The 15,788-nt window shown below is 39.2% G+C and overlaps 3 protein-coding genes across 6 annotated transcripts in view; 2 read left to right on the top strand and 1 right to left on the bottom strand.

Annotated features, from left to right (window-relative positions):
• Positions 1 to 23: 23 nt before the first annotated feature.
• LOC122402894 lies at positions 24 to 8,242 on the bottom strand. Its single transcript, XM_043406057.1, has 15 exons — positions 8,037 to 8,242; positions 7,207 to 7,404; positions 6,792 to 7,145; positions 6,490 to 6,703; positions 5,946 to 6,109; positions 5,583 to 5,842; positions 5,326 to 5,514; positions 3,846 to 4,054; positions 3,681 to 3,752; positions 3,333 to 3,618; positions 3,119 to 3,247; positions 2,776 to 3,062; positions 2,627 to 2,719; positions 652 to 2,520; positions 24 to 177 (listed from the first exon to the last, which is right to left on the bottom strand). Exons 2-14 carry the CDS (start codon positions 7,398 to 7,400, stop codon positions 2,407 to 2,409), a joined length of 2,565 nt encoding a protein of 854 aa, XP_043261992.1. The 5' UTR covers positions 7,401 to 7,404; positions 8,037 to 8,242; the 3' UTR covers positions 24 to 177; positions 652 to 2,406.
• Positions 8,243 to 8,360: 118 nt separating this feature from the next.
• Positions 8,361 to 13,305, top strand: LOC122400413 (thyroid adenoma-associated protein homolog). The gene is made up of 12 exons (XM_043401871.1): positions 8,361 to 8,494; positions 8,644 to 8,834; positions 8,906 to 9,046; positions 9,110 to 10,150; positions 10,237 to 10,479; positions 10,564 to 10,923; positions 10,997 to 11,275; positions 11,337 to 11,534; positions 11,614 to 12,345; positions 12,411 to 12,567; positions 12,654 to 12,922; positions 12,997 to 13,305. Exons 2-12 carry the CDS (start codon positions 8,664 to 8,666, stop codon positions 13,303 to 13,305), a joined length of 3,900 nt encoding a protein of 1,299 aa, XP_043257806.1. The 5' UTR covers positions 8,361 to 8,494; positions 8,644 to 8,663.
• A 633-nt stretch (positions 13,306 to 13,938) lies between these two features.
• Positions 13,939 to 15,788, top strand: part of LOC122403227 (uncharacterized protein CG43867) — a 152,954-nt gene continuing 151,104 nt past the window's right edge. For all 4 annotated transcript variants that reach the window (XM_043406629.1, XM_043406616.1, XM_043406607.1 and 1 more), the window contains exon 1: positions 13,939 to 14,208. The gene's annotated coding sequence lies outside the window, so the exon portion shown is untranslated. The remainder of the gene's footprint in view (positions 14,209 to 15,788) is intronic.

The following is a 15,788-nucleotide window of genomic DNA, read 5'->3' as shown; positions in this document are numbered from 1 at the left end:
AAATTGCTAGACATTGATCATACCTGTTACTCGAATAAAATGGTGATCTCTGGTATCGAGACGATCTCACGCTTTACTTCGACGAATAGGGTCCATAACAAAGCTTTTCTTTATTGAGATTTTACGCTATTTCTTGCACTGTGCACACCAGGGTCCGTGAAAGGGGATATATCGTACCTGGGATCAGAAAGGAGGTCTGAATTTCTGGTTCCACGATTTTGGAACTGTATTTTATGCCAAATGATACCTCAAGTAAAAATATAAGAATAAAAATTCGTACTTCCAAAGCAGAAACGAGCAAAATTTTATTCGAACAATAAATTCATACGTACAGCAATTTATTCCATAAAACAGTTAAATTTGTATCCCTTCGTTACGATTTAATTATTTATTTCTATTCAACAGGTAACGAGCAAACGACAGTTTATCTTTTATTCGTTATTCGAGACTTTTATCTAGATAGAAATTTCGATCATCTCTGCTTCAAGGAACTTTGACCCCTCGTACATATTTCCGAAACTAATTCTCGACTAAACCTAAACCCTTTTTGTGACTGACGTCTCGTTACAAGGTACCATTTAGCACAGAAAATTTAGTTTCAAAATCGTTGAACCAAACACGAACAGAGAAAAACACTGATTTTGTGGTTACTTTTTTTCCCGCGATTTTTGCATATCGTGCGAAGGTCAACGTTCACATTTTGTGCTACAGTTTATGGCTAACGAAGAAGGGAAAGGGCCGAAAAGAATTGTAATTCGAGAGACACCGAGTCGTACATCGAGAATATCACCTTTCGAAAATTACACACTCTTTAATTTAAAAATCACTTCAGAAAAATACAGGTTTAACTAAATGAATTCTAGATGGCGCTGTGCGTGTCACTTAATTTTTACGAGAAATATCTCGACTGGTTTGCGTATGCAAATGCCGAGGAAAAATCCGATAAGAATCGAGCTACTTCAACGCTCAACTTCAGTTACAGTATTGTTTCACGGAACAACGTGCTCCGAAATACGAACGATATCCGGTACAGAGTGCGGATACTATTAATACAAAAATAAACTAAAGGCACACGTTACTTGTATGTATAACCGTTTCGTTTCACGCAACGGACAATATCCGATTTTTGACCTTAACAAGAGCTACGAAAAATTAATAGAAAATGAACGTATTACAAACATTTAAACCGTCCACTTGTTAATCCGTTAGTTTGCTTTCGCGAGCTGACGTTGTATTACGTGCAATATCGTTTTCACTGATAAGTTCGTGCTCGTTATAGGAATTTCTTACCTCGAATGCAGTAAGTTTGTGTATATTCACGTATCACTGTCGCACATCACACTTTATGTCTTTATCGCAACAAAATTCACTTGTCTCTTTCACGACTTGTATAAACTTGTCAAGATATCGATATGTCCGTCCTATCGATCTCGATAACGCAGATCGGTTGTCACCGTAATAAGTCGACTGAACTCGACGCGGTGTAATATTTCCAGTCGAGTTCGTTATTATCTACGCCACTACATTATCTTTTATATTCATAAATAATATTATGAAAAAAAAAAACAAGCAAGGTAAGACCTACGCAACGACCGTGTAAATATTCTGCTGAAAGAAACAGGGAAGGAAGGGAGAAAGGGAAACGAAAAAGTAACGACGCTACGAAACGTTCACGCAATTAGAGACTGCGATCGGTTGGGCTTGAGGATCGAATGCAAAAAAAAATGTACATCTAGAAAATAATGTTTCTTGGTACTTTATACATGTTTAACGTATATGTATATGTACACATGTACCCACACGTGTACATATGTACATACGTGTACAAGCGAAATATATTACGAGCCTACGGTGTTAAGTTAAACTTCTAAAAAAAAGAAAGAAAAACACGATATCATGATCAAAGTGATGGTAGAAACACTCCGTATATGCAATCCTTAAGCTAAAAAATTGTTTTTCCGTTTTACAATTTGTACTGTCGCCATAAACTTTACAACTTTAATGAAATACTTAACTTTGGATAATATTTGGAACGCCGACGAGTATTCTTTTCTCGGGTATTACGGTTTTGGTTCGTTCCTTTTCGTCTCGTCGCAAAACGAAAGAGTACGATGACACAGATTTTTAAGTAGCCGCGTAAAAACCTCTCCACGAAAACGTCATTTCGTCGTGGCAGGTTGTTACCTTTGTGCTTAAACGTTACGATTAGAAAAAAGAGAGCACAACACGCGCACGAACAAAACGACGAAGATCGGAGTCACGTAAACCCGGGGCCCAATCCTCGAATGCTGAACACGTTCTATCGTCTACCAACGGTAACTGACGCCCAAAACTGCATTCCTGTTTTTACACCATACATCGCAACGACACAGAAACGTACGTTTTTATATATCTTCACTGTAAAATTTACACCTGTTTCCCATGCACGCGAAATCTGTACAAACATGTATACTCGAGCTGTCCGTGATTGCTGTGAACCCTTAACTCGACGTATTCGTAAGGCTTCTCGATCGTCGTGTTCTACGCACGAAAATAAAAAAAATAAAACAGTATTTTGAAATGCATTTTTAACGGACTCGACGAAACCTGACGTTCATAACGTGCGTAGTAAATGAACTCGACTTACTTGAACGGGGAAATATTGCAAACTGTCGTCCGTGGCTGCGAATTCGTAATCACCGAACATCACAGGCTCGGCGTCGTTCTCGTCAACGAAACCCTGCGCACGTACAATTAGCTAAACCGTAATAAATAAAGAATAAATTAATTACTTACCCAGACATTGAACTTTCTCGGGGCACTCCTCATCTCTCCATTGGGTAAAATTGATTTTGGCGCATGCTCGACCGTGAATCCGGTAACGTGTATGAAACTGCGTAATTTGATCAACAGATAACCTGGAAATCCTTGAAACGCCCAACAAGCGCCCGGTTGTATTGGATTTCCTTGTATCACCGTTCGAGGATTGTTGTTCTCGTGGTACAGCGTGAATGCCAGCACTTTGAAAGCTCGCGTTTTTATATCGTATTTCTGTGTACAACGTGTACTGATAATCTGACCACCTGCGTTAACAACAACGTTAGCTCTACGAAGATCGCCAAGTTTACTACCAACTTACCAGCCGTCTCTAAAGCGTAGTCGACGCGTCCTGTTTTGTCCGCGTCGTATATCCTTAAGGCATTCCTAACTATTTCTTGCATACGCTCGATTGCCACATTGTCGTTACCTTCCCACGATTCGTCTTGAACTGTAATATTATGTAATTGTAACGCGTACGGTGATTTCCAATTCCTCGATTCTACATGCGCATAATTTAAGAAACATCAGCTTACGCGTTTTCGGATCTTTCACGTCGCCCGCGACCATGGAATTTTTGATGACATTGATCGTATGTTTTTTCGATGTCGTGCCATCGAAATGTCCGGCTACGATCGTTTCGATGCGTTTCTCCAAGTCATCGTTACTGATCACGCTTACGTGGGTGTTGCAGCACGATTTTAACTCCGAATAAAGTTCCTTCAACGTTTTCAATTGCAATTTAATGGCTTCGATTTCGTGCGCATGCGCGTCGCCGAACGCACGACCTTCTAAATTCTTTTCGAGTAGCACCATCTTGTTCTGGAAGGAACGATGTACAGGTTCAATCTCGAAACTGTCGCAAACGGTTCTTTTCTACTTACGTTGTACTCCGACCAAACGAAGTCGTTTTCCTTCAATTTCTCGAGCATTCTACTAATATTTAAAAGACGATTCTGCACACGTTCAACGTTTAATTATTATTGAATTCATAAAGCGAAAGGTAGATTAATGGTATCTTATCTTAGAAATCAGCGCAAAATTCTTACAGTTTGGTCAATTGTTCGATGCTCTAAACTGTTGGTTCTGCTGTTTAATCTCTCCGCGATCGGCGTAAAGTCGCCCTCCTTTTCGAGATATTCCTCTCCGAACGATTGCAGTTTATCCGCTGCAAACAGATCCGAGGCTTTCTCGATTTGTCGCGTTATGATTTTGGTCGGTAGAAACGATGTCGATAGATACGGTAGGCACCAAGAACCTGAAAAATTAGTGTGTAGAGTTTGTTAAGTTCTGACGGTTTTATGGTTCGATACAGCTACCGAGAGAAGGATAGACGAAGGGACTCACCATTCCGATGACGTCAAGATATCGATCATGTCCATATTCCCCGTCAAGAACGAATACTCCAATTTTACATCGCCAGTGAAGCAATCCTACTCCATCTATCCTTCTCCCGTCTTTTAATTTATCCATTCGCTAGACTTCATTAATTACAATAAATTTTTTTTACACATACTGTATTAAAATGTTACAAACGTCATTCTAATGAAAGCAAAATTTCAACAAACGCGTTCAACGGCGTATGAACGTGTTTTTACAGATGCCACAGCACCAAGCATACGTAAAGATAACTTTTTCAATGTTTTTCTTATTATTACAGCAGACATACATATTCGTGTGATCAAATTACGTCAAATTATAAAAGATATCGTGCACGAATGCATATATGTACAAATATTCCTATACATGTACACATACGCACACACGCAAACATATAATACGACAGTACGCGTTCACCTCAACAATATTTATAATTTTCGATTAGTAAATGCAATATATATAAGTTACCAAAGTACCATGTTTGGTTAGTAAATTATGCGAACATCAATAATAGGACACCAAAAATATTAAACAAAAGATTAGTAAGCGCATTTTACGAACGCAACGCTGATTACAATGCTTGAACATAGCAACGATAATAAAATGAAGAATCTAGAGAGATGCAAAGTAAAACAATTCTATCTAAGTGCCGTGTTATTACGAGATACATATAAAGAAAGGATTAAATGAACGTTAGTGAAAAATAGATCTCGCGCGGAAACAGTTCAACCCGGCGGTTAATCAATTTATGTTCCAACCAATGCTAGGTGGCATCTCGGGTAAAGACACGTTCACACTAGGTATAAGGTATACCGGTAAATTTTTAAGTTTCTTTATGTGCTCGATAAATAGATCGTTTTTTGAACATGCTAAATTAATTATATCGTTAAAGATGCGATAGCTCGTCTCGGAGATATCATAGGGAATATTGTGCAGCGAATCCAGATGGATAACGGACTGTTTTTTCACGATGTAAAGCCCTGAAACAAAAAGAAAAACAAACGCCAGGATAGGTTTCGCCGATCTCCCCGAAGATGCCACGGCAAAAACTCGATTACGCGGATGAACACGATCGATAAGAAAATATGAATATGAGAACATATATTTCGTTATCAGTGAATCTCTTGAAATGACTTGATCGAAATTTACCGGTCAAGAGAAGCAATGGCAATAGAGCGATCCAAAGGATCAGTGGGCTCCTCTGTTGCGTCCATCTTCTGACACTGGAAAACCGGCTCAACAGCCACGAATCGAAGCAGAACACTTTTACCATAAACAGGTAAACATACTGCAAGCAACGATCAACGCGTTGCCACCAGATTTTATACTTTGCCGGTTCTGCAATTGAAGATAATTAATATTTATAGAAATAAATTTCTCCATAGATATTAATAATCCAGTAATACCGTATCTCTGATATTCGTAAGTAGCGCGATATTCTCTTCTCCTAACCGTCTTTAGCTTTAGAAATTCAAGTACTTTGTTGAACCCGTAGACAATAGTAGCTACGAAACTTAGGAAATATTGCGTTATTTTTCTCCCCTCGTTGTACTTGCTCGATATCGATACCGCATCTTCCAATTCTGTGTCAGAGTCGATGGAAGTCGTGACACCGTACTTTCGAGAGTCTGTATGTTTCAATGGCGTAGCAGAATGCATTAATTGTCTGATACGAACAGAAACAAAAAAAAAAGGAAAATGGTTAAAAATAATTGATTTCTTTTGGATATCGAGCACCCGGTATAACCGTGCTTAAATAAACTACAAACCTTGGTTCCGAATTCGTTGAACTCCTAGGAACTGTGTAAACTACTTCTCTATGCGAATGATACTGTTCGACGTGCTTTTTTGTGTATTGTTGCCGAGATCGCGTATTAACATTAGAAGCGTGTAGCTCTGACGGCAATACGCAACTTTCGTCCATTACTTCCGTCTAATGAGAACAGTTACTACATTATTAAAGGTGAATCGTATAACACGACCGGCCGTATCGTTTTCGTTGTTAGTTGACGGATCGAAATTTAGTACTAAAACTAGCCAAAGTTGAAGGGAGATAAATCACCGAGTCCCTTTGTTTTGAAAAGTACAAGTGAGCTAGAGATAAATAACACGGCACACCGACGTCACAGTCGGTGTAAAAACAAAAATGTACTTGACCGCTGGGACGAGCCAGTTCTGGCGAATATAGCTACCGATCAACTTGCAAAGCATTACAGATAGGGGGCGGTACTTTCCAACTAGCAATTAACAATGAAACTAATCGGGGCGGTCGCGTTGTACGTTACGAAATCTTTATTCTTGTACTGTACTTACTTTACGACTCTGTGTGTTTGTTTCTTTGTCCTCTTCGTTATTCGTCGATACGTAAATACCGCTTTCCGATAGTTCCTGCGATAACCGATTGGAAGTGTCCGAATCCGAATGTATAGAGCGCCGTGACATATTGGGCATTGCTAATACACCAGGTGCTATTTCGTAACGACAGTGAGACTTTTCCGAATAAGTGTAGTCCGTCTTTGGGAATACGCTGAAACGTTTGCCAAGTATGAATATGACAAAATATCTCGAAAGTAATTTTAACAAATATACGAGGTTATAATATTCGAAACACGTACTTCCACCAATCGCCGGCTTGTTTGTAAATTTCATGCGCGGTAGTCGGTCTTTTAGGCACGTCTTCTCGTTTCTCTTCCTCCGAAGAATAATCGCTAGTTACCATTCTACGGGGAGAGTTACTTTTGTACCGCGTCTCAATTTTTCGATTAAAAGAATTATCCTTCTCGTTTTGTCCGTTCGAGAATATATCCCTTTTCACTTTCTGTCGTTCGGACCTGCGCTCCATCTTTCTCGTAGGATTCTCAGGCCGCTTACTTTGACTCTCTACGTAAGACCTTGTTCTGTCGGCTTCCTCATCCTTTTCTATTATCGTATCTATAGTATGTTCGTACGTTTTACTGCTACTACTAGGCCTAAAACAATAGTAAGATTTGAACCAAGAATCCAACGGCAACGGACATATTTTCTACTTACAAGGATCTAGAACCGGACCGTCTGCTACTTGTGGATTCTGCGGGTGTATGAGACCTTTCCCTACTCCGATTTCGTAAATCATAATGGTGTTCTAGAGTTTCCGGTTCTATCAAGGCACGACTGAGGACCAAAGGAGTCTGAGAGCGTGATCTGCTACCGCTTCTTAATTCATAATGCCGCTGTTCATTCTCCATAGCCCTATAGAAAAATATAAATATATATGCTAACCAAGAAAAGTTTGTAGAAACTGTTACTCAAACGAGATCTGCGCGATCTTAAACTATAATCCCCTGTCGCGTGCCTAACATGGCTAAAAATAATTTCTCCCAGCTGAAAGACATCCATTCAAAGTCCTTCCCTGTTGACTCCTATTTCAGGCACAGTTATACTTTCCGTCCCTTTCGCTCCCATCGATTCTAATTTTTTTTGAAAGGGACCTCCCATAGCGCGACCGATCAAGGCTCAACGCGCGCCTACCGAAACGTTATACGTATCGCGTATACATATCACACGAAATTACATGCTTTCGTTCCAACTCTTTCGCTTCGCGCCGCAAAAACGACACACACGTATATAGGAAGCGTGATAGACGAACCGATCTCGTTTGCATCTTAAAACATTCGTACAGTATGTAGGCTACTCGGTGCGACGAATAAATCTCGGTAACACACTTATGAAATAACTGCCACAATTTGAAACAGTTTTTATAACAACGCCTCTTGGAATTTAAATTCCACGGCGATACGACGAACACGTTAACAGAGTATCTCGCGACATAATCTCTCAACGTTCAGTTTTTCTGAAAACATTTCTATTTATAGAAAACTCACCGACACTGTATGAAAGAAACTCGCGATTCTTCCTAAATGATTCGATGTGCCGTGCATTCAGGAAGACACGGTATTGTTCGTCGTGCAAATAAATATTATACGATACGTTGCTTTTCCGTCTTTCCTTTAAACTGTTTGTCAACACTTACACACTCCGCGGAGATTAGTAAATGCAAGCGTGCAACGCGTAGAGAATGATGACAGTCGTACTTACGTGCGCGCGCATCTTACGATGATTCATCCTACGTTGCTCTCACCGTTCTAATGCTCCGCAAATGGTTATCAAAATCACAGACAACGCGTAGTACCCAGTGTATGTACCTACGCGCGTACGATGCGTATGATGTTTTCACCGCGGCGACCACGTTTCTAACCAGGAGTCGCTGTTCTCAAACGTAGAGTGCGCGACAAGGCTATGCACAGGGACTCGCGTATGGTATCAATTTCTCGCAAGATCGGTACGTTAGTAGCGTGACAAGAACTTCCCTACGTCGTATGTCTACTTCACTCGTTGTCCGTGGTACTTTTTATCGTTGCTTGCGATCTGTGATCTGTGCAATGAGCGCGGCTCAACCAAACAACGGACACGTGTTCTCTTATGTTCCAGTTTGAATAAGTCGTGGTAACATGTTTGCACAGATGGAAATAAAACAACAATTGAAAGAGTTGTTAACATTGAAACGTAGTGGAGAATTGGACACGGATAACAAATTTTTAAATCCGAAAGATGAATGTTCTTGGCGGGATTCTATTACTTACGATTGTTTAGAACGTTATGTGCAACATCACGACGATGAAGTATATGAATTCACTAGATTTATAATAATCCTAAATCTTCGATTTAATGCCACCATCCACTTTTGTTTCAGATTAAATTGAATACGCTTTCGCTTATAATAGAATCGAAAAAAAGTACTTTGAAATTCACATCTAGAGAACTCGATATAATTATCTTGTTTTTACGTGTTAATTTTAAAGAGAAATTAGAATTCGTACCCGTGATAAAAAAGGTAAGATTTTTGGTAAACGCAACGAGAATTTTTTAATCACGAATCGTTATCTTTGTTTCGTAGGCTCTGAAACGTATGAAGGACAGTTTAGCTGTTATGAGGCGACAGTGTGTTCAAGAAGAAAAACTGAGAACTCGGTATCAAAAAAATTGCAATCCGTTGGAAATAAAGCAAGAAGTGTTGGACAATTCTTTTCAAATATCCTGTGAAGTTGAAAGGGATATAAATAAGTATTGCAATACTTTTCAATCTCTGTGCAATATGTGTATATGTGGCCCCGATGCTACGTATTGTCGTAGACGATCTTCTTTGCAAATATTACTTCTGATGAAGGATTTGTTAGATAATGAATTCAAACGTATTACCTGGAAGACTCGTCAAGTGAAAATGTTGTTCGATCTAATGTTGTTAGACACGTACGAGACTAATAAAGAAATGGCGTTTAACTTGATAAAGTCGATGGAACCAAGGTTGTTACCATTAGATGATGCGAATAACGTGAACAATATTATTACAGTTGCTATAGAGTTAGGTAACAGTATCAGGCCTATTGACAGTATAACAGCTGCATACATGTTCAAAGTAAGCATGTTATCACCTGTTATACAGAACGTACACGGATTTCAATCGAGTTTTATAAACGTAACGTTGCAACTAGTATTGATTCTATTAAACAAATTAAAGGAAGCTTTGATTCTCGCGAGGGAAAATATAGTATTGACGGTTACTAAACATTCTTTGTACGGCTACCTTTTTTGTATTCGAAATTTGTTACAAGAATGTGATTTTAAAGAAGTAGAACAGAAATTAGTTTGGAAACACGCTATATCGGAGCTTATATGTGTATGTTTTGAACTTAGTTGTGCAGTTTCTTTGATAGTTAACAATTCTTCGCCCGAAGGGCATTTACCAATGGACCTAAATTTACAAACAGTTCGCGCAATATGTGGCGCCTCGTCCGAAAAGGAAGTAGTAACCCCACAAATGGTGCTCCTCTGTTCTTGGCGAACCGTGAAAGAAGTCAGTTTGTTATTTGGCTTCCTAGCCACTAAAGTACCAATATGCGAAGACGATTCTTCCATAGAACTTTTAAACGAGGAGCAAGTAAACTATCATGATTTATATTCACGATAAAAGCAAAAAATGACCATCTTCTTAATGGTGAATAAGTTAGTCTCATATTTTAATAGATTATCAAAATAGGAGAACACTTGGTCACCTTGCTTACCGAAACAAAGCATAGAGGGGCATTCGAACAAGCACACGTAGGCTTTAGTCAGCTGTGTTCTCGTCTTTGGCGTTTGAACAACAGCTTGAGCGAATTGCCCAAAATGTGGTTGCACCAGATATTGATTGCGATCACGGGAATTAAAGAGGAGAATTCGAAATTGTGCGCGACACGGAGAAGCGCGGGCGTACCATTTATGATACAAGTATGCAAGATTAAATTCTATTTTGATCTCATGCTTTTACGAGTCTATTTACTAAACACGAAACATACAAATTTTACTCAATAGGCTTTACTATCTACAGAGCCTCGCCAATACAAAAATACAAAGACGACGACATTCGATTCTGTGATGAAAATTTTGTTAGGATTCACGCAATTGGAAAATGCAAATCTATGGAAGAAGATAAAAACGTTAATGTACACAGAATCAGTGTTCTCGGAATATGAAAACACATTTGAATCCATACAGTGCAATACTGATCATTGCATAGATGGAAGTAGTATTCAAGTCACGGAGATCAAAACTCACGCATTGAATATTCTAAGAGCAATTTTCAGACATTCTAATCTTGCAGAAATAGTAAACAATTACGTAGCAGATGGTCTAATAGCGGCATTTAAAAGTTACGATGCTTTGACATGGGCGGTGAGCAAATTTTAGAACATTGATAATTTCATACTCTAGTTATAAGTAAAATAAAACGTAACAATTTTTACAGGAACGAAACGCGGCAACGTTACTTTTCAGTGCCCTTATTATTCGAATCTTTGGCGTTCAAAGGACGAAAGATCATATTGATCTCACCAACGATAACAAAATGAATTATAATTTATTTTTTGAAAAGTACCCCCGCTTGTTGCCCTTCATTTTAAACGAATTGCAAACATTTGCTACAGCGGATAATACCATTATAAAATCGAACGTGCAATCGATTTTATTATTGTTATCACGATTGTATCATAGCCACAGTTCTGAATCTACCGATAGTCAGTGGAAGGTAATTATGAATTATTTAGTAATGGCATTGTTTAATAGTAAAACCAGTACGCGTATTTCAGATCAATGACCTGGTTACATTAGTTATGCAATGTGCTAAAAGCGAAGTATACGAAACACGTAAACTAGCGGCAAGGGCGCTTGTAGCATTATTAACAGAACGCTCTGTGGAAAATGTTTTGATAGAAATAATGGAAAATGTAATATCTGCAGAGAAAGCTTGTCTGTCATTAAATTTAATGCATGGTTACATGTTACAGGTGTGTACATTAGTGCGTAAATTTCATCCACTTCGAATGATCAGAAAACTTGAAATATTCATTCCTGTTACCTTTTCAGATCTTTGAAATACTGAAACGTTGTAGCCTTGAACATTTTCGATCGTTTAACGTAGATTGGGACAGATTTTTCAATAGAACGACTTGGATCTTAGAAAATTTGGAACGTGTAAATTCTAAACCCTCGTGTTTCTTATTGGCTGCAGTATATATAAATGTTTGTAACAAAGTATGTAAAGTGGATGAAATATATCTGAAGCGGGACGTATCGGTGTTGTCTATGTTGAAATCGCATTTAGTAGAATACGAAGAATTGAAAGAAGGACCCGCGCGAGAAAATTATAAAGTCTCTGTTATTAAATTTATACGATCTATAATAAAAGAAACCCATCCAATTCAACAGTCTGTACTAGTTAGCGTATACGTGCATAGTTTAAGATGTCCAGAAACACAAATTTTTGCATGGTCGACTCTAATGGACGTTATTAACGAAATAACGGATACTGACAAAACAATGCTGTTATTAGATAATGCTATTGAGATAATTCGTTATTCGATACAAGACCTCTATAGATACAATCCAGACTTGCAAGATGCAATGTTCAATTTCCTCTATAACAGCTTGGTATATCTCAATCAGTTTGAGTTGTCTAGCTCCACGAAAACAATGGATATCTGTAAATTTGTGTTAAACGAAATACGACTAAACGATAATAAAAGCAGTTATTGCGAGAGGGACAATTATTTGAGATTACTCGGAAAGTCGTATGTAACTTTAACTTCTCTTGACGACGTAAGTATTTCTTAAATAATGTTTTTGTTTTTTAGGAATTATAAATATACGTGTTTGTTCTCAAGGTCGCAGAAGAAATCTGTCTGGAATGTACTAATGATGTATATGAAAGTTTTTGCGATAACTTTTGGATCGCGTCCTTGAACACAGATTTCAGAGCTTCCGTTTTTCAAATAACGCGAAGCCTTTTCTTAATATGTTACGAACGCGACGAATACCGATGTATGTATAAAATTTCTTACTATTAATATATTCGAACGTAACCAACATATTAATTAAATATTATTAATTAAATATGTTGGTTACAGATGTACAAATTCAATGGTGGACAACAGTGTTGCAATTGCTGCTGGACAACAATTCTGACGTACGACACGAGACGTTTATGTTGATCGATCATATTCCAATACATTGCTCGTTATCCGATGATAATTATAAGTTTTCACGTACGAACGTGCTCCTCGAAAAGTTCTATCAGTGCGTACATAAGAAAGATCCAGAGCTTTTCTGCATCGTGCTCTTTTATTGGGGCATTTCACTGTTGGATGATACGGACTACAAAATGGACGAGACAGACGTAAGTAAAACAGTATTTGAAAAATTCTACTTTATATAAAATATTGGTTTTTTTTTTAATTTTTTTTATATTAGGTGTTCAATAAATGCACCAACTACGATTTTTACGAACCAGTGGAAACATCAAGGGTTTGTGCTCAGTTTTTGTTAGAACACATGGACGACTCTGTAGATAATGTATTATCGGACGACATAATAGAGTGGATAAATTTTCGCTTGAACGTCGAGATTTCAAAATCCTTGTCTTTTAGGACGTACGTAAACAAATATGAAAGTTATCTTCCTAGCCTTGAAAATGAACTTCGCGGCATTTTAGATCCGACGTATAAAAGTAAACTGTTGCAAGTATTGGCATACGAACAATATAAGAAAATACTGTTATAATTTCGAATCTAAATCTATCTCGTGCGATTCGTAACGTTTAGGTACATTGTATAATAAGAATATCTACAGAACGTGTATATAGAATAAATTCAATTTTATATATAAGTACGTTGGATATTTATTCTTTCGTTCAACCTTCCAGCGGAGACATATATGCAAATTTCACGACATAGTCAATTGTTTATAATTTTTCTTTTCTGAAAGAGTCAGTCGAATTATCGTTTGTTTCTGTTTCTAGAATGAGCTTTTCCCTGCAGAATATATCAGGTTGGTTAAATAATTTTGTTGGATTTTTAGTGGTTGTATGAGTACTCTATTGGTATTACATTTTCTGCTTTTTTATTTAAGTTAATTTATTCACGATTCATATGTAGATGTGTTTGAAACAAAATATTAGTAGTCGTAAAATGTTGTATGGCGTGCTTGATCGTGTTGAAACGTTAGACGCTTCCGTTTTTGTTTAACCGAAACTGTAAAATTGAAAGGGTTATTTGAAAATAGAGAGGGTACGCGAAGGTTAGGGGTAACGGTCGTTTTGGGGAATATCCCTATAAACGTTCGGTGGCTAGAGAGTTTAGTGCAGCCGCTTGGCGCGCGTAGTCGCCACGGTAGTGGCTCGACGTTCGCCGACTCGGTACGTATTTCGTGACATTATACCGCGGATCCGTCGGATTTTCGCGTTTTTCGCGCCTCTGCGTCGTGACCGTCGAGTATTAGTGTGCGCCGACGATCTTTATCCGCGTTCAACAAGAGCCAGCATGTCCACGAGTGTTCGGGCAGATTAAAATCGAGGGTAAAAGTAGCGGAGAAGACTGTGGTCGTGCGTGTACCAGGCATGGAGTGGACTCAGTGCGCTCGTTTCAAATCGTTACGAGCCGTTACCGCAGTCCCCGTCGAGCTGAGGTGAGTTCCGCCGACGTAAACACGCGTGATCGCGTTTCAGAAACGTCGTCTCGCCGTCGTGTCGAGCTGTTAAATCGTTCACGTGGTATCTAGCCGTTTCTTGCGCGTACTGTGCCGCTTATGACCTACTTGTTGTGCAAGCTGTCATCCCTCGATTAAAATATTTCTGCCGTGGGACGGGTCCTAACGTACGAACCCTTCGGCCGTTAACGTCGAAGCGGTACTCGACAGCCTTTCTCGGGTAGGTTTTCACGGAAAAAAAGACACACGGTAGAGAAAGGAGAGGCGGAGAACCGGGAGAAGGAGCGTGAAACGGAAAGATCAAGCGAGAGCAGCCGAGAACAAGTTTGAAAACTAGCACTGCCAGTCCGTTGAACATCTGCGATTCCTAAAGTAAGTGCGTCCTTTCCAAACACGGAATGTTAAATAGCCTTCGCGCTTGATCAACTAACGGAGCCTTCTCGAATGATCTTTCTTGACCTGTCTCTTCCTCCGCGGTCCTCTTCCTTCTTCTTCTTCTTCACTCTCGTTCTGTCTTTCTCCACGAGGAGAAAGGTCATCGGTCTCAAATTCATCTTTTGTCCACGCCTTAGGCACACCAGTAGTAAACGCGCCACGACATATTTTTCCGCCGTGCTCAAACTCGTTTTAAATTACCATAAAGTAGTCCGATACCCCCTTGTCCCGATACGACGGAATTCTTTTTCGTAATCGTTCGAATTTCTCAATGTCAAGTTGACGACCCGTTACATCCTGTCCGTGTCTGATACGCAGGGTCCCCGCGTTCGTTGTTCGGTTGCTTTGCCCCGTGGACACGAAAATTACTGATCCGTGACTTTTTTCTCAAAACAATTCGACGCTCGTTACGAGCATTGATTTTTATAGACCGAGCAACGATTTTCTGCTCGCTAACGCGATCTAATTTCACCTGTCGATCTCTACGTAATGTTCGAAGAAAGAAAACCATCGACATATAATTTCGAGCCGGAAATTACATTTCCATGCGTATGAAATTTCGTACTTGGACGATCGGAGATCCTCGTTGCGATTCAGCTTCGCGGTTTACAGTCGATGGTGCTCGTAAAAGGAAGATATTCCTGGTGCTTTTTCGTAGAACAACGCTTTCAAGTCGTTCAGCGCGACGTTCGTTTTTCAAACGTTGTCCACGGGGATTACGTAGGAAGAGAGCATGTCATAACGAGACCATTTGCATTGTTCCGCTTACCGGGCGCTTTTAATAAATGACGATAAGAGAAACGCCGGCACATTTGGTACGGCGTGCCATTTGCATTCTTCCTTCGCGTTCGTTTCTCGTCTTTGTTTTGCCCTCCCCCCCCCAACTGTTTCGCTAGACGTATACGTTCGCTTCCCGACAAAATTACGCGTATTAACTCTTTCTGCGGAATGCACTCGAAGCGTTTCCATAGAAACGAACACGTCGCTCCTTGTCAACGGATAGGGTTCAATTACGGGTTCCGTTCTTTTCATAGCGTAGCAACCATTAATTTTGGAAAATTCACGGGATACGTGTAATTCGAACGAAAATTCTAACCTACAATTTTGTATGTTTTAAATCGCGA

The sequence above is a fragment of the Colletes gigas genome, unplaced genomic scaffold, assembly GCF_013123115.1.
Source record: "Colletes gigas isolate AHSC1104 unplaced genomic scaffold, ASM1312311v1 Colletes_gigas_Sc00002, whole genome shotgun sequence".
NCBI lineage: Eukaryota > Metazoa > Arthropoda > Insecta > Hymenoptera > Colletidae > Colletes > Colletes gigas.
This window is presented reverse-complemented; position numbering and strand designations above follow the sequence as displayed.